Below are 23,157 nucleotides of genomic sequence, written 5' to 3' on the forward strand. Positions count from 1 at the left end.
TAATAAAAAAATAAAATTATTTTTTCTTTGTTGAATATTAGACTTTATCAGTTTGAGCATCAATTTCCAAGGTAATATATATAAATCTGAGAAATAACATCCCAGATTCTATGATAACTTCAGCAGAACTGATTTTTAATTGTTTAGTCAATCCTTAAATGAAATCATATCATTAAAATAAAGGAAAAAATTAGTTAATTGAAGTAATGATTAATTGTAAAATAAAAGTGAGATTCATAATAAAGAGTTAGAAATCCAAATGTGCTGGGTCTGTCATATCAGTAGCACAACTTATGATTTTTTAATTACAGTCAGCAGTGCTAGAATGCACCATATTGATATCCATCAATAAGACCTTTAATGGGTTTAAAATATATTAATATACTTTAAAGAAGTATATTTGAATTGTACTGTTAATGTTAGGGTACATAATTAAGACTTATTACTGACCAATTCCATGTTATACTAAACTTGACAACTTTCTTGATTGTTGTTTTTGGTGATTAGTCAATATTTTATCTTAGTAGAAAAGTTAACACTTATAATGTCTTTATGCGGGAGTAGAAAATACCGATGCGTTCTTGCAATGCAAAACGAACTTCCTAAAATTAAATATTTTTTGTGCAATATATATTAATGGCAAGATTAGGAACTTTAGAGTATAACAGGAGTTGGTTATTCAGATATGCTGCATACACAGCTCTTTCCTCAACTGCAAGGTGAATAGATAATTTTATTTATAGTCTTATTTCTCTGATGGAGACTTTACCACATCGTTTAGGAGATCGGCAGTGTTGTATGAAAGGTGAGACGGTTAGCACTCCCTTAGACAAGAGGCAACATGATTGTGCTCCTCCTCACTAGTATAACTCTTTATGAGATCAGTTGAATGATGTTTTCTCTAACCATTGGATCAGTTGGATTGACCACCCGATGACAGAGCTTGTTTACAGTAGCATCCAAAGTCGCCCAATGTGACTCCATGTGATTTTTTCCTTTGGTGTTTTATAAAGGATCTTGTATATATACCTTTGCTACCCACTGATTTACCTGATTTGAGGGTAGGATTGAAGAAGCTGTTGCTTCCATTACTCTAAGCATGTTGGTTAACGTATAGAACAAATTATACTATCAGTTGGATGTGTACTGTGTGACGAAAGGTGCTAACATTGATCACTTGTAGGGAAAGACTGTAAGAATTACTATTTCATTTTATTTGTGATTCATTATTCTAGGTCAAAGTTACAAGATTAAAGAGTTTAAAACCCCGATATTTGTTTTTGTGCACTGTAGTAATCTAAAAGGAGCAATTATTACAATTAACATTTTTTATGAGGATAAATATTTTATTTTGCATTATTTGTATTAATTATTTTTGAAATCAGGACTTCAATAAAATATCAAATAAATTTCTTAAATTTTTAACAATTTCAAATACTTGGTTGTGAATAATGAGATTGAATAGACTTAATTTGCTAACATGTTATGGTTATGAATTGTTTGTGTTTCCTTACATTGTTCATATACCATTTTCATAAACATGAAAATGATTATGTAATGTGATTGACAACAGGTAACATGACTGTTATCATATATATTATTTATCATATGTGATTCTACAAGTTTAGTCATTCTGTACCATTTAATTATTGCTATAAAACAGGTATTGTGTTTGTGATACTTTTTTTTGGCTATTTTTATTTTTGTTCTTTTTTTTATAATTTTATGTATTCTTTATTTTAATATATTTTGTTTTAGGTGGATAAAGTGTTAGAACATGTTAGAGTAAATAATTTAAATTCTCAAACAGAAATTCCACTTCTTGTCGATAAATTGCTCAGTAAGTATTAAGATTTATATTGAATAAATTTTACTTGTACGAGGGCTATTCAGAAAGTAAGGAACGTTTTGGAATTTTAAAAAACCAAGTACAAGAAAAACTTTTTATTATATGCATATGAAAGAGGGACTAAAATATTACTTTTCAACATAATCACCATACAAATTCAGGCACTTATCATCGCGGTGGACAAGCTTTGAAATTCCTGTGTCATAGAATTCTGCCACCTGTGATCTCAACCACTCAGTGACGCATTTTTGGCACCCATCTTGCACAAAATTTGTGGTAGCCTAGCTTCTGTGAAACAAATTCAAACAATAAAGTCCGTGAAACTTGTGGGAAACATAGAGAAAGCTCAGATATTGTGAAACGGCGGTTTTCACGAATCTTTTCGTCAACTTTGGAGACCAGATCGTCAGTCACAATGCTTGGACGTCCACTCTTCTCTTTATCGTGAACGTTTGTTCGGCCATTTTTAAACTGAATGCACCACTTCCTGACAGAACTTTCACTCATTACGTTGTTCCCGTACACTTCACACAGTTCCCGATGAATTTCTATTGGTTTTAAGTTTTTTGCCAACAAAAAACGAATCGCAGAACGCACCTCACAACTGGCGAGATTTTCGATTGCAGCACACATTTCAAATTTATATATAAAAAAAACGGGCAGTGCGGAGATGTTCCCGTTGTCACGGCTGGACGCTGACTGAGGTGCCAAGCACGAGCACACCAATATATATGCGATTGGCGTGCGCCTGGCGGCATCAGGTGGAAACGTTCCTTACTTTCTGAATAGCCCTCTTATATTTACTATTTATCATCATATTATTTATTTGTTTAATTTTTAATAGCTTTAGTTATATATTTATTAATCCTGTTTTGTTCTACAAATAAAACTTGATCTGAATAAGTTTTTCTTGTAGCTTTAATGTATATGTGCATTAATCTTTTGATAATTTATTTTGAAACATACTTACAAAGATTTATTTCTTACTTTGTTATTTTTATTTAATTTACATTTTTAATTTTGTTGTAACATCAATGCAGATACGATTCATATAGAAAAATTTGTCAAAATGGAATTTTAAAACACAACGTCCACAAAAAATGAGATAGTTACGTTATATATCCTGTAATAATTACCTCGTAATTACTCATAATTAAAAAAATACTTTTTTTAATTCCTTTTTATTAAGAACAAAATAATTTCTTCAGAATCTATTTTATCAAAAGAATGATTTTAAGGATGTTAAGGTGTACAGCAATTACAACAAAGTTGTTATAAATTGTACCCAAAAGTTTTGGTTGGTGGATAGAAATATTTTTAATTTAGATAGATTATGTTTATAAATATTTAATTTTTCTAATGTAAATTTTAGGAAAATTAGGGATTCATGATAATTTGAAGTACACACCATTTCAACAGTACCATAAATTATATCATTAATTGCTTCCTTCTTTATTGTGTTTATAGAACAGAATAAGTGTTATTTAGAAATGTATTTTAAACAGGACAAAAGTTAGTTTTTTTATTCTAAACAGTTGCCTGTATTATATAAAAGAGATTAATGCAATGTTATCAATTTGCCATGGTGCTTAAATGTTCGTTGATCATTTTTGCTTCTGCAATCTGTGGGATGTCAAAAATATGTTTTTTGCACCTGAAAACGTTCATTCATGGTGGTATTTGGGTTACAGCATGATATTTTGTTTTCTTTTACTTAGGGTTGTACCTAATTACATAGAAAACATATAAAAATTTTATTATGCTTGATTTTATTTTGAAAATTTGGCTTTTTCTTATTTAGCAACAATTATTTTTATTATTATTTTTGATTATAATGCTAATCAGATTCCCAAACAGTTGTTAGAAACTGATTTTTTTAATGCAAACCTAGGATCAGCGATCTATTGTTTATTTTAAAGTCTCAATGTTCTGTCCAGCATTTTTTCAGGAACTTCACAGATTGTTTCCAATTGATGAGTAATAAAATCTCTTATTTAGCAAGCAAGATAAAAGTACCCTCTGGGAAGATTGCATTGATTCCCCTAGTAGATTTCTGAGCAAAATTAAGAATATTTTTATTTTTTTAAATTTAGCATTTAGCTGTGTATAGGTTTTTATTCTTTAATAAAATCAAGCTTTAATTTTGTTCTTTTTTTTAATTAATGGACTTTAGAACAATTCTGCAAACACCTTGCATTTCAATTTGTAGGTTTACAAATGTAGATCTGTTATTATGTTTACTATAACAAGTAAATATAGACCCAAAATCAAAACTTACTCTGTTTTAGAACTCAAAAATCTATTTTTCTCTGACACAGTAATATCACAGTCAGTTCTGTGATGGGTAACAGATTGTAATAATAGCATCTGGATATTATTACAGAAACTTCTTATATCCTAATCTGAATACGCTTTTCTCTGATGAAGTATAAAAATTATTATATCAATTTTATATTCACATCATCTACAATTGCTAAAATATTCTGTAATATTATACAATAATTAGTAAGCATGAACGTTATAAAAGGACTAGATTTAAGCTGTAGTTATTCAGTAAACATTTGTAGGTTACTAACTTAACTTTTTTATTATTGTAAACTTCTGTTACCATCAAAATGTTATGCAGTTTTTAAAAATTACCAATAACTCTTGAATTTTCACACCCTCAACAAGGAAAGAATTCCAAGCTAAAAAAAAATATTTGCTATTTCAGTTATTAATCTGCATTTCTTTTCTTTTGTGTTAATTTAGGTAGTGGATACAGTCCAGTAATGCAACAACGGCATATGGGTAGTTGCAAAGGTACTAGTAGTAGCGGGGGTAACGGAGGTGGAGGACAGATTGGTCCTACTCCTAGTCCTGATTCTGCTGTATACTCATGTTATTCCCCTACAGCCAGTCCTGTTACATCCCGTCATGGCATTCCTTCATCATCATCTGGTATCTCATCGCCTTTCACACCATCATTATCTAGAAATAATTCTGATGCCTCACAGTACGGTGGCTCACAGCACTCCAGCTGTTATAGTCAAAGGTATTATTTTTTATATTAAAAAAATTTAGTCTTAGAATATTATTATTTTAAAATATGAAAATTGTAATATGATACATATTATGTTTGTTATAATGATAAGATACATTTTTTTTATAATATTAAGATCATAAGAGATTGTTTCCTATTGTTATGAACCAGGCTAAGAAGTAATTAGTTATTTTTCTTAGGTCTGTAAATTTTGTTATACAAATGATAAATCTGTTATCTGGCTAATATCCATTTCAGAAGAGTTATTGCCTTGACTATTTACCTCCAATTATTTTTACTAAATAATCAGTGGGTGTTGCTCAATAATAAACCAAGATGTTAGTTGTTATGTTGTAACTGAACATACTTCATTTCATGTTGTTTCATTTATCAGAGTAATAGTTGTGAGAAACATAATGGTTCTTTTAGAAGAGGAACGCATTTTTCTCATTGAATATTTCTTTCATGAAGGTGATAAATATACTGATTTAGTGAAGCACAAGCTTTCTGAAAAGCTTTCAAGTACTCCTGTTCCTGATTGATTGCAACACATTTTGAACTCTTAATGAAAAATATGAGGCAACAGGCTCTGTTGAAGATGCTGATCGAAGTGGAATACCACCTAAATTAAATAAACTGGTTGTTATTTCAGATGCTATGGCTGAAATTCCATCAAAGTCAGTGTGTAAGTTAGCAGAGCAACAAAATATCGGTTTGCTACCTATCGCACGTAAAGCTGTAAGAAAAAATTGAAACTTTTCCTCTTCAAAGTAATGTGTGTTAAAGAAGTGAAACCTGTAGATCATGCCAAAAGATTAGAATATTGTAAATTATTGTAACGGTTTTATTGACCAAAATTCTGTAGGTATTCTTGACATTATGTGTTTTACGGATGATGCATAGTTTCATTTGGGAGGGTATATTAATTTACAAAATATAGTTGACAACTAACTCTCTCCATGAATTACACGAAGCGAAAATTGGAGCCCAGGTTGGTGTGAATAGAAAGCGCATTTTGGATCAAATCTTTTTTGAAAATACAGTACAATAGTGATGGTTATTGTGCTTCAAACTTCCTTAGTCAATTAACAGAAGTGTAAATCAAACACGGTTGGTTCCAACAAGATGGCACCATGGCACACACAACTAACAGGTCAATGACTTTTTTTACAGAAATGTCTTTGATGAACGAATCATTTTAAGTGGTTTGTGGCCTGCATGATTGCCTGATCTGTCTTCCCCAGATTACAAAACACTGCTTGTTTTGCAATGGATCATGCATGATTGACAAACTAAAAACTGCAATATTGGCATACGTACAAGACATTCCAGTGCATAAGCTGGTTAAAGTGTTTGTAAACAAATTGAAATGTGTGCAGTGTTATTGTATTGATGTTGGAGGAGAGGTATTTTCAACATCTTTTATATACTATTCCAATTTTTGTAATATCAGTTTCTATAAAGTAATGAAATAAAAATACAAAGTAATAATTAAGAAATTTCATCATTGCATTTCCATAATTCCAGTGCACAACAATTTTCTGAATGCACTATTTAAAAATTATTTGGGTTAATTCAATTAATCCTGCTTTCAATTTGTGATTATAAATGGTGAGTAGCTCGTATTATTTGGTGTTTTTTAAATGAAGTAGTTTTATTTTTATTTCCATAATAAAGGAAGCCTTTTTTGGCTGGGGGGAGGGGGTGAGGGCTTTGGGAATGAATTTTTTTAAATAACATTTATTAAGTTTGTTTGACCAATACATTTATTAAATTAATGCTGTTTATTTATACATTTTTACTCAAAATAATTTGTATTACATTTTTTCAGTTATTCATCAGTATCTGTATCTCCTACTCAGTTTTCACCGACACATTCACCGGTACAGGGTCGTCATATGCATAGGCCGGGATTTCCATCTCCTGTACTTAATTCAAGAGGGATTCAAGATTATGCTGTTCAAGGTAAAATAAATGTCTTGTTATTTTAAAAGGTGAAAATGAATAAATTATTTGTTAATTTTTATATTAATAAAATACTTAAAAAGTAATGAGGTTCTTATTTCAAAGCTGTTGATATAAATTCTTGAGATGTATATATTGTGTGTAATTTTTTTATGTTATTACTGAGAGACAACAAAAGTTTTCTTGGCCCGTTGCACCTGTCAATTACTACCTTAGTTTGTCATTACAGATAAAAATGAATGAAGATCAATTTTATGGAATATAAAATATATATTTCTTAGAGGATTTGTCTCCTAATCACAACAGATAGTTTCATTCCTACAGTTTTAAACTATACTGTATATATTTTATAGAAATTCAAATTTTATGATTCAGATCAGCCAATTGCTTGAGAGATAAACATGATGGGTTATCAATGAATAGATTTATTTCTCTTTGAAAACATGCTTATTCTGTGTGATTTGTGGCTTTTTAACATTTTGAGTTTATTTTATAAAGTATTATAATTTTTAATGAAAAAATGGAGGTACGTAATTCATTTTTATTTTAGTTTACAAAATTATTACTTATCCATAAAATAATTTGTGCAGAAATACTTAAGTATGTAATTTTTTCTTTTCACTTAAAATTAAATTTCATGTTCAGTCTCTAATAAACCAAAATCAATTTGATAACAATTTAGTGAAATGATAAAATATTAGGTTTTTGAATTTACACGTTTGGATGTAGTTGATATATTTTTCTGTTCATGCTGATATATTGTTCTGTACATATTTGTGGTGTTTTTGCAAGGGCTATTCTAACACTGATTTCTGATTGGCTCATAAAAAGAAACAGAAACTGAAAAGATCTATATTCATGAACTTACATTGCATAACTAACTTTCAGAGACTACCAGAATAAAATTATTTACTTCATTCATGAGTTTCCCATTTGTTTAAAGTGCTGGGTGGCATGCCAGACATTCACCTTGGTGAAGAGACAGTTACTTTGTGCCAAGTCTGGGCAGGTTGGCAAAATAATCTTCTGCTTGAACTGCTCAAATAAAATATCTTTGTGTAACTTGCTGAGAGGGTTGTACATTAGTAGAACAACATCCTTTAGGAGCATCCTAAAATTAATTTTTGAATTGACCTCTAAAGACTCAATTTTCAAAATTAATGGAATTTCATTTGAAAGTTTTCCAAATCTAGAAACATTTTTAAACACTTGATTCAACTTTTTGACCAAGTTCATCTGTTACGATTAAGTATCACATCCTTCCTCCTGTAATGTTTCCCTTTTCTATTTTTTTAACAACACTCAAAATACTTTTCCTTATAACACTTCTACCTTAAAACAACACAAAACAATAGAATCATCACTGATGCATCCTGTCAGTTTTAACACTGATGCTTCCTGTTGCTTACAAAAATGTAAATCACATCATGAATCCCCCAATTGAGGAACAGTTAGGTCCCTTCTTTTATTAATCACTGCTTTATCAACATTTAACAGAAAAAAAAGTTGATGGCTATGTATAAAGATTGTTGATAGGTGATTGGCTACTGGCCTATTATGAGGTGACTTTTCTTTTCAAGACAGATGGAAATAAATTTTGTTAAGAGGCTCTCACGATTGAGTTAATTTATCCCACTATTCTTATCATTATATCTTTCTTTAAAGTTATTGCTACAGTTTCTGTAATAAAAAATATATAAATGAATGTAGTTTTTATGTTTTGTAAATTATAGTTTAATTATATGTTGTTTGTTATATTTTAATTTTTTTTTAAATGCATCCTTTTCTTTTTAGGTGGAATGGTATATGGTGTTGGAAGATCTGGTCTTGCCACTGTAGAAGATGGTTTACAACAAGATCCTCCATTAGCTGATCCTAATGGTAAATTCTTCTTTACGCTTGTTAATTATCTTTTCTTGTCTTACTCTTCACTACATCATTTTATTTAGCTTTATAACAGACATTTTTTGTTCATTTTATGAACAAAAATGTTTGGTAAATATGATTTTTGCATAATAATTTCCATTTCACATCCAGTCATTTAATCTCTTTTCCATTCTGTACATCCTTGTACGGTTTCTTGATTTCCAGGATATCTTATTTTATAGAATTTCTTATAACTACTTTTCATATCTAATCTTGCTATACAATGCTACTCAAAGATTTTATATTACTATGAATGAATTTTTTTCTATTAAGTATGGTTAAAGTTTAGGTGTAATGTTTACATTTTTAAATAACTACTTCAAAATAGTAATTTTATGCTTTTTATTGGTGATAAAAGTACTTGTAGAAATTACCATTTTCTTCCCAATCTTGGATGTTATGACAGTAATTTTATTATTATTATTATTATTTTTTTTTAATATTATAATTTATCTATTTGTAGTCTACTAATAGTAAAAAATTTATTTGGTTTTTAATTAGATGGAAATTTAATCAATCTTGTTGCAAAGTTATGTTATATATTTTTAAATTTAAAATTACATTCCTGAACTGTTAGAATTACATTGACTGATCAGCATATACATTTTTCTCTTAGATGAAGGTGGGCTGCTTGAGGATAAAGTATCTGATTTAGTTCAGCAGTCACCTGGACTTGCTCCTACTGGAATATCTCGTCAGCAACTTATTAATAGGTGATTATTTTTAATATTGATTCTGAATAATTCGCAAATTATTGGAACAAGTTAAATTACAAAAGAAAAAACTATATTTGCCTTTTCTTAAGATTATTATTTTGTGTTACTTATTATTGTAATATTGCTTATTTTATGGTATTTTAGGTGTTTGTATTAATATTAAAGCATGTAGTAATTCAATTTGTTAATGCTTATATATATATATATATATATAAAATGTAACTTTGTTACATTTTTTACAAAGCTTTTGTCTTATTTTCAAAAGTATAATGGATTCCATAATTGGATAAAAGTAATTCATGAAAAAACTTGTATTTGAAAATATTACTCCCTTAAGATTTTATTAAAAATAAAATTAAATAACTATTAATAGTATTAATACTAATAAATTACTATTAATACTAATAATACTATTAATAGTAATTAAAATAACCATTAAATTAAAAAAAAGTTCTAAAGCAGTCACAAAGATTATATTTTAGTGGCAATAAAAAAACAGTAAATCTATGTCCTGAGAATGATAGTAAACTGTTTCTTTTTATAGCATATTGTTATAACAACCTAGTACTTTTCAGAAAGAGTACCATCTTTGAGAATCTGAGAGTTTCAAATAAGAAATACCATTGCCAAATTAATGTTTAATAGATCGGCTTTCATATGTTACAAAAATTAAACATCAGATTCATTTTTCATTCATGCTACTGATATTTATTTGTAATATGATTAGTATTAGTTAATAAGTCAAAGTAAATTAAAAATAAATTAAATTGTGTTAACTAGCATAACATTTTTTTGAAGCGACATTTTATATGAATCATGTTTTCTTTATCTAAATGTTAGGAACATAATGAAAAGGCAAGAAATAAGAAAATGGAATACATTTTTTTTTCTGAAATAATCTCCAAAATAAAACTTGTTTATAAAGTTGAAATTTGGGCAGATTCATCCATAATATATTTGTACTATCATTCAAAATGTGCTGAAAATACTACTGATGTCACTTTTACTTGAATTCATTTATTAACATCATGATAAAAATTTTTTTTAGGATTAGTTTTCTATAATTAGATTTTAAAAGAAGATAGTGACTTGACTTTACCCAACAGTCATCTCAGACATCAGTTTATTAATTGTGCAATCTTTGTTAGAAAAAAATATATCCCAGACAATACCACAGGCAGAGTACCTACCTGCTCCACATAGACGTATTGAAGAATTAGTTGTCATGAAGGCCAGTGGAAGGTACCACTGATAAAGCTATAATGACAGTCAATATAATTTGGATGGTACTATCCAAGGAATAATGTTTAAAGGATAAGAAAAGGGGGAAGGTACAAGAAGTGACTATTAACCCGCTTAGGGACTGATCTAATTAGGTTTAAACTAACCAACATGGAACCGATTCTACATATTTCAAATCATTTTCATACTTGGCTAGCAAATGGAAGAATAGGTGATGTAATAGGCAATATGGTATGTTTCTCAGTTAAATGTGACTGTTGTACTAGGGTTTAGTCAATCAATATTCAACTTGCTGACTATTTGGATAACTGAAAACAATAATGGAGACAGAATATAAGAAAATAATGCTGTTCCAAAATGAAATTAAAAATTGCAAATACTAATGTTATTAATTCACATCATCGATGATCTGTGAAATATAAATGATAGTACGTTAATTAATCGATGATACCTTAATTTTTAGTACTTTGACAAGAATAAATCACGTTTTGAAGATCTCATTTGAAATAAGAAAATATAAGTAGTATATGTTTGAAAGTATTAATGCAATTATTTTTATGAAATTCATTTTTCAGTCCTTGTCCAATATGTGGTGATAAAATATCAGGCTTTCACTATGGCATATTTTCATGTGAAAGTTGTAAAGGATTTTTCAAAAGAACTGTACAGAATAGGAAAAACTACGTTTGTTTAAGAGGGTCTTCGTGTCCTGTTACGATAGCAACTCGGAAAAAATGTCCTGCATGTCGATTTGAGAAGTGTCTTAACATGGGAATGAAATTAGAAGGTAAGATAGAGTACGATAGGTTTTATTTTTATTTATTATAAAGTTTGTATAAATTATGTGTAAAAATACATTTAATGTATTTTCTGAACTTTGTATATTTTTTTTATTGTTAATATTTTTTTATTTTTGTTTTAACCCCTTACCAGACTATGATGGAATATTCTGATGTAGCCAATATGCACGAAAAGGACCTTTGTCGGAATATTCCATCATCGAGTTTTTAATTCACTCTTTTTCATAATATTCCGGCAATTATTTTAAAATGTAGTTCATCCTTTATCCGAAGTGATGTACAGTGCTAGTAAAGAGTTTTCGTTGGATTCCAAGGCGTTTATCAAACATAAAACAGCTGATATGGGTTGTATGGCGTGTTGTTTACATCTTGTTCATGAATATTTTTACATGTTTATTTCGGGTCGTAGCCATTGTTTTATGATTGAATATTGTGTATACGCTTTATAAATTAATTTATAAACTTTACTGTGCACATGTAAACTGGACCAATAGTTTTCGCATTTTTTAATAATAGCTTTATGTGTGTTGTTTTCTTATATTTGAGATGACATCTACTTCAAAAAATGAATATTATGATATTTTAGACTAGTTACAGTCTGATAGCAATAGCGATAGTGATAGTTTAGATGATATGTATGAAGACATACCATTTTTGTTATTACCTGACGATGATGATAATGTTGATAATGAGGTCGGTGCAGGTGATGCAGGTAGGCCCTTCAGCTGGAAAATCAGGTATAAATATTGTTATTCCTGATCCAAATGACGCATTTAGTATTTTCAAACTTTTTATAACGGATGAATTGGTTGATATAATTACAAACCAAACAAACATATTTGTAGATAATTTTTGTCAAATAAAGTTCTGAAGCAGTTTTAACGATTTCAAGGTAAAAACCACAGCAGATAGAAATTAAATATTTTTACTAATATCATTCTCCATTTTGCATGGAATGATTTGGAAGCCTGAAATTGATAAATATTGTACAAAAAACCATTATTTGCAACCCCAGGTTTTTCGGTTATGGCACACAAACATTTGAAAACTTTTTTCTAGATTTTTACATTTTACAAACAATGTTCCACCTCAAAAAACAAAAGATCACATAAAATTAAGCCTGTCTTAGAATACATAAATGACAAATTTTCTTCTGTTTATAGACCAGAGAGGGACATAGCTATCGATGAAAGCGGGTATGTTGTGGAAAGGTTGGTTGAGTTTCATACAAAGAATCAAATGAGTTAGATTTGGAATCAAAACCTGTATATTGTCTGAACCAAAGTCAGGATACATTTATAAGCTGTTTGTATATATTCAAAGTGAAACAGAACTAATCCATAACGTAAATTATGGGAATGCAATAAATTTTGTGCTTACTTTGATCCATGACCTGCTTCAAAAGGAATATCGTGTGTATTCCGACAATTTCTTTTGTAGTCCAGAGTTGGCTATTGTTTTGAAAGGTAAAAACACTGACCTTGGTGGGAACAGTAAGGTGTAATAGTAAAGATGTCCCTAAGGATTTTGTAAAACAAAAATGGAAGAAAAATGAAATTATAGCATTGATTGAAAAGTCCGCCTTGTCTTATGTAATTATGCAGTTGTACTTTTCACAGTTCTGTTAATAGTGTAGGGATTTAATTTTAACTTTTCTTTATTTTACAAATTTAAAAAATGTACAAAAGAATATTTGGGAGTTTTAATTATTTTTTTCTGAATTTTGTAACTAACAGGTATTTCATACTTCAATTTTCTTAATTAATTAATTTTTTTTAGAAATCAGAATTTTCATAGGAGTTTTTGGACTTATCTGATGTCCAATTATCTGAGTTTTAAGAAAAATATACACTGTTAAAAGTATGGTAAAATAAAAAGAATACCTTAGTGACGACGACTTGCATAAATCAGGAATAACATTACATAATAAATTACAAATGAGCACTGTAAAAAGTATGATATATATATTATTTTTTTTAGTTTGTTTATTATTAGCTATAATTAAAACAATTTGTAGAGCCTTGATGGGAGAGGGAGTTCATTAATCTCCCTTTGATTTACCTATTAAAAAATAAATAAAAAAAATAAATTTACCTATACTTAACTGTAATTCTGTGACATGAGCGATATTTTACATCAGTTAATTATTATTTTGTTGCATTTAGCAGTATTAAATTTAGCATTCTTTTATTCTGTAATGTATTACTAATTTTGAGAGTGACTGATGTTTTACCATTTTTGTATTATACTGTTAAAATATTTATGTGTAATTTTTGTTTGTTTATTTGCTTCATTTTGTCTTTTTTTGTCCTTTTTAGCTATTAGAGAGGATAGAACAAGAGGTGGTAGAAGTACATATCAGTGTTCTTATACATTGCCAGCAAACCTTGTTTCTGGAGCAGCTAGTCTGGGTCTGGAGAAAGGTGTTTTAGATTCTGGACCACATACACAAGTAAAACAAGAACCAGTGTCTCACAATCCTCGTCTTGTCCCACCTTTATTACAGGTAAATAAAATTTACTTATTTTTGTATAAATATGAAAATCTGTTGGTACACTCAGCACTGAATCTGGTGTGATTTTATAGTCAGATTTGAATTATCAGTAATCTGTTTTTGACATAACGATGTAAATATTTACAAAATTCAAGAGGGAAAACTAAAAATAAGGAAATCTCTTTTAGTAAATCATGCTTAAATAGCTGAATGGATCTCTATGAATTTTTTATAAAAATTTAGTCATTCTAGAATTTAATTACATTGGTCAACATAAAGTTTGAAATTGAAAAGGGAGTTGATTCTATATAGTATTTTATATGCTGAATCTGAATATGTATTCTGAAACAACCCCATAAATTTATTTATTCATCAGTCATGGAACAAACAATACAAATAGCTGTATGTTTGTTGACATCTGATTTATGTTGTAATGCATGCTGTAGACCTGTATTTTATACATAACAGTCAAATAATGTCATGTCAAGCCAGACATGTCACGAGTCAAGTAATGAGAAATTCAACATGATGAAATTTTCTTCAGTTTGAGTTCAGCTCTTGGTATGACTTTGCTATGTTCTTTAGGTATGGTAGTGGTTTTATATGTACATATTATAAAAATTGTTTCATAAGTGATGCCATAAATTAGTGAAAACGTTTTACGACAGAACAACTTTTAATATTATTTTATTGAACATCACGATTCGTTAAGTTGCTTGTGTTTGGCGTTGTTTAATTTCATTCCATGGTGAAACAATTTTATGAAGTATTTTAAGTAATTAAGTATTTATGAATTAAAACTTAATTATTTTTATAATTAAGTAAGTATTTCTGTAATATTTCAGTTGACTTTCATTCATTAAAACGTTTTGAATTTTATAATGAATAAAAATCAGACTTATAAAAATTTTTCAATTATATTTTGTTATGTTTGTGGAGAATTCACCATGAAAATTCTATGAAAACCATGATCAAATCTACTAAAAACTGCTTACAAACATTATTTTGACTGTCCCTTGGGAGATCAAGATAAATCCTGGACTCCACATGTAGCATGCATCATTTGCTATGTTAAACTAACTCAGTGGTTAAAAGAAAAAGAGCATTTGCCTTTTGGACTTGTGATTTGGTGAAAGCCTACTAACCATTATGATGACTGCTATTTTTGCGTAACAAATGTTACTGGTTTCAATTCAAAAAATAAAAGCAGAATTGCGTTCAGCTATAAGACCAGTACTTAATGGTGTTGATTTAGCAATTCTGATTGTTCCAACTTGTTGGAAAGAAATTTCTGATTCCCCAGAAGGCTCAACCGATAAATCCTCAACTTCAATAGATATTAATTGCATTCCAGAAAAATCAAATACTGAACCTGATAACTCACCTTATCACACAAGCAGAACTAAGCGACCTAATTTGTGACTTGTATTTGCCAAAACAATATGCAGAACTCCTAGGTTCACGTCTTAGAGAATGGAATTTATTAAACAAGAATACTAGAATTTCAGTATACAGAAATCAAAACAAAAATTTATTGAAATAATTAAGAAGAGATGGTTTAATTTATTCTTGCCATGAAGTTAGGGGGTTAATGACTGAACTGGACACTGAATATGTTATTCATGATTGGCATTTATTTATAGACTCGTGTAAAACTCATTGTGTTTGTGGGATAATCGGGCTACAGATAAATACTACGCCGTTAAAGACTGGCCATAAAGAAATCACTTTACCCCAGGAAAGGAAAATGTTGTCAATATTCCCTTTGTAGAAGCAGATCATATTACTTTACCACCTCTATGCAAAAAACTAGGCCTGATGTACCATTTTAAAAGCATTAGATAAATATTGAGATGGCTTTAAATATTTAGCTGAGGTTTTTTTCTCATTTAAGTGAAGCCAAATTAAAAGAGGGAATATTCATCAGGCCACAAATAAGAAAATTCATTTGTGAAAATATATTTGACAGCAAACTGAATTGTAAAGAACTAGCAGCACGGAAGTCATTTAAAGATATCTTGGAAAGGCTGGTTTTCTTGGAAAGAAAAAAGCTGAAAAACATGATCAGCTTATAAATGAACTCTTAGTGAACTACAAAAATTTAGGCTGCAAAATGTCATTGAAAATTCATTTTTTACATTCTCATTTGGACTTTTCCCTTTAAAATTGGGTGACATCAACAACGAACAAGGGGAAAGGTTCTACCAAGATATATTGCAGATGGAACAATGTTTTCAAGGCAGATGGGATGAATCTATGATGAGTAACTACTGCGGGATGATAAAAAGGTCTTCCTTTTTATCATTCCGCATTTTTAAGAAATGAAAAGATAAGAAAATTAGAAAGAATTAAGATAAGAAAAAAATTAAGATAAACATAAAGGTCTGCAAAATAAAGGTAGGAATTTTAATTGTAATTATTATTATTTTTGTATTCCATTATTTAAGAATTTTCTGAACATTTTAAAGGGTCATAATTAAAAATCTGAAGAAAAACTGATTTACTTTTAAAATTCAGCATAAAAAATACATTCTAATTTACCTACTTTTATCTCAGTTCCAATTATTATTATTATTTTTTTTTTTTTTTTGTTGATCTGCATTATTAAAAACTTTATTTATGGAAGGTAGAAAAACATTTTCTGTTTTTATTTTGTTTTTCTGAAGAAGATAAATTATGTTATCTTAGATAAAATTTGATTTATTTCAATTGTAATTTTAATTAATAACATAACTACTGAAGATCATACTGTTGTATTCAGTCAGGTCTGTTTTAAATTTTTATCACTGGTAATGTTGGTTCATGGTATTGCTTGTTTGCTTAGCGCTGTGTAATTATCTATTGATTTGTACTAATTAGATGTCTTTCGCATAATGTGGGACTGTAAATATCTTGAAGTAATACTTATTTAAAAAAGTTGTTGAATTGTAGTGTACATAAGACTTATTTTTAGTAAGGATTTGTGGTTGGAGAAAACAAGATTACAATTTGATGTGGATATTTTCTTTACATACATTTAATTTAAAGAAATATACAGCGATAAATGTTTCATGGAAGAGTTTTCAGTACAGCTGTTGTTACTGTTACAGATTGAAAAAAACATTTTGAAATATTAAGAACTTGTGCTAATTCTTTGCTTCTTAGTAAAACTGTTGAAGTGGATATATCATGTCTTTAATGGAAGGTATTTGAAGTTAGGCATGCATAACTACAGTCGACATGAAACAAACAGATATGAGCATTTAACATTCAAATAAGTGAAAATTTTATAGGTCTAATAAAATTTAAGCGCATACTGAAAACTGAATGAGTTGCTGTGATCTTAGCCTACAAATGTTGCAACTGGTGTATCAGTGTACAACCTGTTGAAATGTATTGAATTTTTATTGTTATAAATTTCTCTAAAAATATAACAACAATGATTTATTTGAACAAATATTGACATATTCATGTGTTCTAACCCTTCCTCCCCAAATAGTAATTCCATATCTCCAAGATAAATTATAATACTGTGCCACATTTGTAAACTGATTTCTTTTAAACTGTATGGAAGTGTTATTCACTTAATCTTTTTTTAAAGTTTTATCAAAATACTGGTTTTAACTACAGAAGAGTTTTATTAGTTATTTATTTATTTTTGTAATTTCAAATATTATGCCAATTTAATTTTTATAGCATGAAATTCTGCCAAGCCATTTTGAGATTTAGACACAGAATCAAAGAAAAGCTGAGTTGCTACCAATCTGCCACAGAGATTGGGGCTGAATGGAATAATAATGATTTATTTTTATTTATGTATTTAATTATTACAACTTCGGGAATCTTTAAATGAATTTTAATGATAAAGATGCAAAGGATGAAATTGTAGAGAAAAGATTTCAGACCCAAGGAATCAAACCCAAAAATTAATATGTAATAGTATTGTTACATATTAATATTTTTACTTACTGATTGTTAGTGTAGATTAGTGAGAGTTGACTTCCATGACTTTTGTTGTAGTTTTGTACCTTTGTCAATCTTAAAACATATTTATAATACTTTTAAATATTTAAATATTTGTTTATACTTCATTTTATTTAAATTATCTGCATTATTGAAGCAGTATCCCTCACTAAATTATTTCGCTGCTGGTTTAATTCAAATAATTGCTTTTAGAAAACAGCAAATAATGATTTTTTCTTATTCACTCAGATATAATTTCATTTCTTAGAAAAACCTTTTTGATAAAAAATGTTTATCTTAATTTTGCCTATGATATATTAAAATTTAAAAAGAAAATTTTGAAGTAGTATTCTAGCATATGTATATCCTTCACAATTTACAGAATAAGTTCTGGTAAAAGAAGGTTGGTATCTTGGTCCTAGGTAGGTATCAGTTATCTTGGTCTGAAAGTTTTATAAAAAAATATCAACTCTTTTTTAAATTATACAGAATTTTTTTTTGCACGGATGAGAATATTGATTAGTTTCTTTGGCTGTAAAATTATGGTTGTGCTAATGAGAAACGCATTTTTTTTTTTAATTTACAAAGAGTATTTTTATCTCATCACTTGAAATAAATGTTTGTTTTTAAATAGGAAATAATGGAAGTAGAACACCTATGGCAATATAATGAGCAGGAGTCGAGGCCAAGTAGGATGTCAAATTCAGCTACAGCAACCGGGCCAGATTTTCTATCCAATCTATGCAACATAGCCGACCACCGTCTTTACAAAATAGTGAAGTGGTGTAAATCATTACCTCTTTTCAAGAACATATCAGTAAGTTTAAATTAAGCTCATTTTATTTCTGAATTAATAAATTTGGTGACAAATTATATATTCATATTAAATAGTATCAAAATTTTGATGAGCAAGTTCTTATATAAAAATTCAAAACTTTCTAATTGTTAACTTGCTCAATTCTATTTCGTTATATAACATTTATCTTAGAAATGACTGATTAAAAGTCTTTAAAATTTTATTAAGAATATTCATAGAAACATTTTTGTTTACAAACAGTGTTGGAAATTTTTACAAACATGGTGTTTATAAAAATTAAATCCTCCAGAGTAACCTAAGCAAATACTACAAGGTTACTTCATAGTATTTTTTTTTACCTCCGGGACCACCATTAGGTATTGCTTCAGAGAATGAGGTGAATGATTTGTAGCATGTGAAAATGCCATGCCTGACCGGGATTCAAACCCCAGGACTTCCGGATGAAAGGTCGAGATGTTACCATTTGTGCCACAGAGGCTGGCAACTTTATCATACTTAGTTATACCATACCTCACCATGTAATGAAAACTGATAAGTTATATGTTATAGTGTGTCATTCTACTTTTGTTAAATGCTCATGAGTATCCCATGAATTATTTTGGTAACCTGTTTAAATGAATCTACGGGTGGTCGTAAAGTCACACAACCCAAATTTTTCTGCCTTGTAGTAATGACAGTTAAATTTATAAAAGATATTTTAATTATGGTAATTTTTTGTGTGACAGAATAGTGCATGGTAGCACTGCTAGAATCACGCCTCTGACTAACAGTGGGCGTGGCACCTTAGTCCGAGCAGAAATGTCTTTATTGTTGTGAGTTACTGCAAATTGAAATCATACGAGAAATGTCAAGAAGATTTTTTAAATGCTTTTCCAAATGCTAATGTACCAAACAAATCCAGTATGTGTCCTTTATTTAATTGTTTTCGAGATACAGGTAGTGTGCATGACTAAATGTACCGGCCGTCCAAGTGTTTTAACTGTTGACAGTCTGGACAATAAATGAAACACTTCTTTGTTTTCCAAAAAAGTCTCTTCAAAAACTTTTTAGCCAGATTGGGCTGTCTTACAGAAGTGTTCATAAGGCTAGTAAAGTTCCAAAATTACATCCATACAATTAACGTAAGTCATCAGCTCCAAGAACCAGATAAGGAGAAATAAATGCAGTATTGTCGGTGGTTTAGAAGTTCTATTTGAAATTACATATCTGCTCTAGACAAGGTTTTTTTCAATGATGAAGCTTGGTTTCATTTTAGCAGATATGTTAATAGTCAGAATTACAGAATATGATCTTTCAGAGAACCCACATGTGTTCCATGAACAGCCATTACATTCGCAAAAAAATGGAGTGTGGTGTATCTTGCTGGAGAATTGTCAGGCCTATGTTTTTTTCGGAGACCATCACAGCTGAACAGTATCAAGAAATAATCATGCAGTTTATAGCTCTAATACATGCTGATGAATGTGATTGCTGGCTACTACAAGATGGAGTAACTGCACACACAGCAAACAGTAGTATGCAATTTTTTCAATGACCAGATAATTTCTTGTGGTCTATGGCCACCACGTTCACCGGACCTGAGTCCTTCTAATTTTTATGTGTGGGGCTTTTTGAAAGATAATGTGTACTCAAACAACCTGCTACAGTTGAACTTAAACAAAATATTGAGGACTGTATATCAAATATCACTGCTGCCACACTAAAAAAGGTCACGTACAGTATAAGAAAACATGTTGATGCATGCATTGAAAATCATAGTGGACATTTCCAGCACTTAATATAAACATGTAAGTAATACTTTTATAAATGTTAATATTAATTTGTAAATTAATAAAACAATTTATAAAAAGGCTTCTAAAAAAACAATTTATTGTAATTTTGGTTATGATCACTTGCTATTTCTATTAGTTTACTTGTAATCTTTCCAAGACATCTTCCATGAAACCATGTTACCATATGTATTTTTATATCCCAATAGTAGAAAAACTTGATAACTCAGACATTAATAAAAATTATATTATGAAAGAAAGGAACATTCTTTTAAAGTGGTGGATGGTGATGATCTAAGAAACATTCATGTTGCAAGTTTGGACTTACAGAACAGTTAATATAATAGGGTCTAAGTTTTATGAGGCCATAATAACACTGGATGTTTTTATTATAATTGTAACTGAAAAAGTTATAGAAATGTTTTTGGATTAATTTTTATTTTCTAAAAGGATAATTAATGATTTAAATAAGACTGGTGTTATTATATCAGAGGTATTATTTTTCTTTTATATGATAAAATTTTTATTATTATATTTTCTCATTTAAAATGTGTGAAAAAATAATTTCGTGTGTGTAAAATTGTAAATTAACTAATCAGGATAACTTCTTTTTTTTTTTGTTTACAGATAGACGATCAAATATCTTTATTAATAAATGCATGGTGTGAATTGTTGCTATTTTCTTGTTGTTTTCGATCCATGAGTTCACCTGGGGAGATTAGAGTTTCTCTTGGTAAATGTATATCATTAGGACAAGCCAGAGAGTTGGGTCTTGGCCCAGCCATCGAAAGAATGCTCAACTTTACAGAGCATCTTCGAAGACTGAGAGTCGATAGATATGAATATGTTGCTATGAAGGTTATTGTTCTCCTTACATCAGGTGAGATGATTTTTTTTAAACATGTATAAATTTTTTGTAATAATTATGTACCAAATGGTAGATTCATTCCCATTCTGACCAATTTTTCCTGCAAGTGACACTTTTTTTTTAGTATAGTAAGGTTACTAATTAATATTTTACCTGTTAAAATATTCTCATGCGGTTATCTTATATTACTGTTTAAGATAGTTTAATTTCTTTAAAATGGTTCTTGAATGAATATGAACAGTTATTTAAGTAGTTTATTTGCTAATAACATTTTAAAATTAAGATGTTTTTTCAGTTAGGCAAATTACACAAATATAGAAGTTAATCTTGTGTGTTTAGATGATTTCAATCAATTTACACAAATTAAAATTGAATTAAAATAAAAAACTTGTTTTTATTAAACTTTTAGTTTTTAATCTTATTTTGTTTTATTATCAACAAAGATCATAACCTAGATCATCACTGTTAAATTGTTGTGTACAAAGTCCAAAAAGAATATACCATTTACATTGTTGACAAGAGAGATATAACCAGCTGAAAATATTTTTTATTTCCATACACAATATTTATCATGTGACCTGCAGTGCCTATTTTAAATAAAGCACTGCGCCTAACATGGCCTTTCTGAACTACAGTCTGTTATTGATTGTTGTTACAACTGCACCAAACTCAGCCTCACTATACTCTGTTTCTGCTGGTCCCTGGCAGTGTTTATATCCCCTGGCCTGCAGAACCAGTACAGCAACTTGTCTCTTAAATTGTTAAAGCATAATAATTTTCAATATCTGCATCTTTATTCTCAGAAAGAATCCTGTTTAGTTCCATCTAAATTCTTCTTTTCATTATTATTATTTTATCTTTCTTCTTAATTGGGAGAAATCCATTACTCTGGTTTGTCATACTACTGATCCTATTGCAATAGTTTAAGCACAAACAAGTTTGTATCCCATATTTATTGTAACAGTGCCTAGTGCCCACATAATACTTCTATGCCAGAAATTATTAGCAATCTGAAGAAATTAGATTCTTAAAATCCCCTTCAAGATGGTTTAAAACTCATCAGTCATAAATTTCAAACCTTATGTTTCAGTTTTACATTGAAGTAGATATTTATTAAATATATGTCATAGCTATTTCACCTACGATCTATATTTATTCTTACAATTAATTAATTAAATGAAATCAGATTGAGTTATTTTTTCTTTACATCTATTTATACTTTTTATATTACTGTTGTATCTGTTTATATTACTTTTAAAATGTATAAAATTTTGTATGTATTATGTATGTATATATATATATATATATATATATATATATTACTTTACTGAAATTAAGTCTTTTAAGATTTATATTATTCTTCTGATATTAAATTACAGTAAATATTGTTTATAGTGGCCTTCAAGGAACCAATGATTTTAGGTCATTATAACCGACAGTCACAATAACTGATGTTTATGTAACTTAGTCATACTTTTTTTTGTAATACAGTAAAATGAAAAGTAATACAGTATAGATGAAAATTTAATAATAGTTGCAGATTGGAATGCAAGCATTGGAAAAGGCAAGGAAGGAAATATAGTGGGTGAATACGGGATGGGCAAAAGGAATGAAAGAGGGGACCGACTTATAGAGTTTTGCACGAAGTATAATTTAGTAGTTGCCAACACCCAATTTAAAAATCATAATAGAAGAATATACACTTGGAAAAAGCCAGGCGATACTGCAAGGTATCAGATAGATTATA

General features: G+C 29.1%; 1 protein-coding gene and 1 pseudogene across 8 annotated transcripts in view; both read left to right on the plus strand.

The window, feature by feature from the left end:
- Positions 1-23,157, plus strand: part of Hr39 (Nuclear hormone receptor FTZ-F1 beta) — a 438,812-nt gene that overhangs the window by 389,660 nt on the left and 25,995 nt on the right. For all 8 annotated transcript variants that reach the window (XR_012757271.1, XR_012757270.1, XM_075372172.1 and 5 more), the window contains 9 exons: positions 1,759-1,840; positions 4,601-4,883; positions 6,703-6,836; positions 8,631-8,717; positions 9,379-9,475; positions 11,296-11,507; positions 13,839-14,026; positions 18,591-18,773; positions 21,170-21,422. Coding sequence is in view for 6 of the 8 variants with exons in the window: in XM_075372172.1 (XP_075228287.1) it covers positions 1,759-1,840; positions 4,601-4,883; positions 6,703-6,836; positions 8,631-8,717; positions 9,379-9,475; positions 11,296-11,507; positions 13,839-14,026; positions 18,591-18,773; positions 21,170-21,422 (1,519 nt within the window). In the remaining 2 variants the exon portion in view is untranslated. The remainder of the gene's footprint in view (positions 1-1,758; positions 1,841-4,600; positions 4,884-6,702; positions 6,837-8,630; positions 8,718-9,378; positions 9,476-11,295; positions 11,508-13,838; positions 14,027-18,590; positions 18,774-21,169; positions 21,423-23,157) is intronic.
- LOC142328517 (U6atac minor spliceosomal RNA) lies at positions 792-877 on the plus strand (annotated as a pseudogene).

This window comes from Lycorma delicatula, chromosome 7 (genome assembly GCF_047948215.1).
Source record: "Lycorma delicatula isolate Av1 chromosome 7, ASM4794821v1, whole genome shotgun sequence".
Taxonomy (NCBI): domain Eukaryota; kingdom Metazoa; phylum Arthropoda; class Insecta; order Hemiptera; family Fulgoridae; genus Lycorma; species Lycorma delicatula.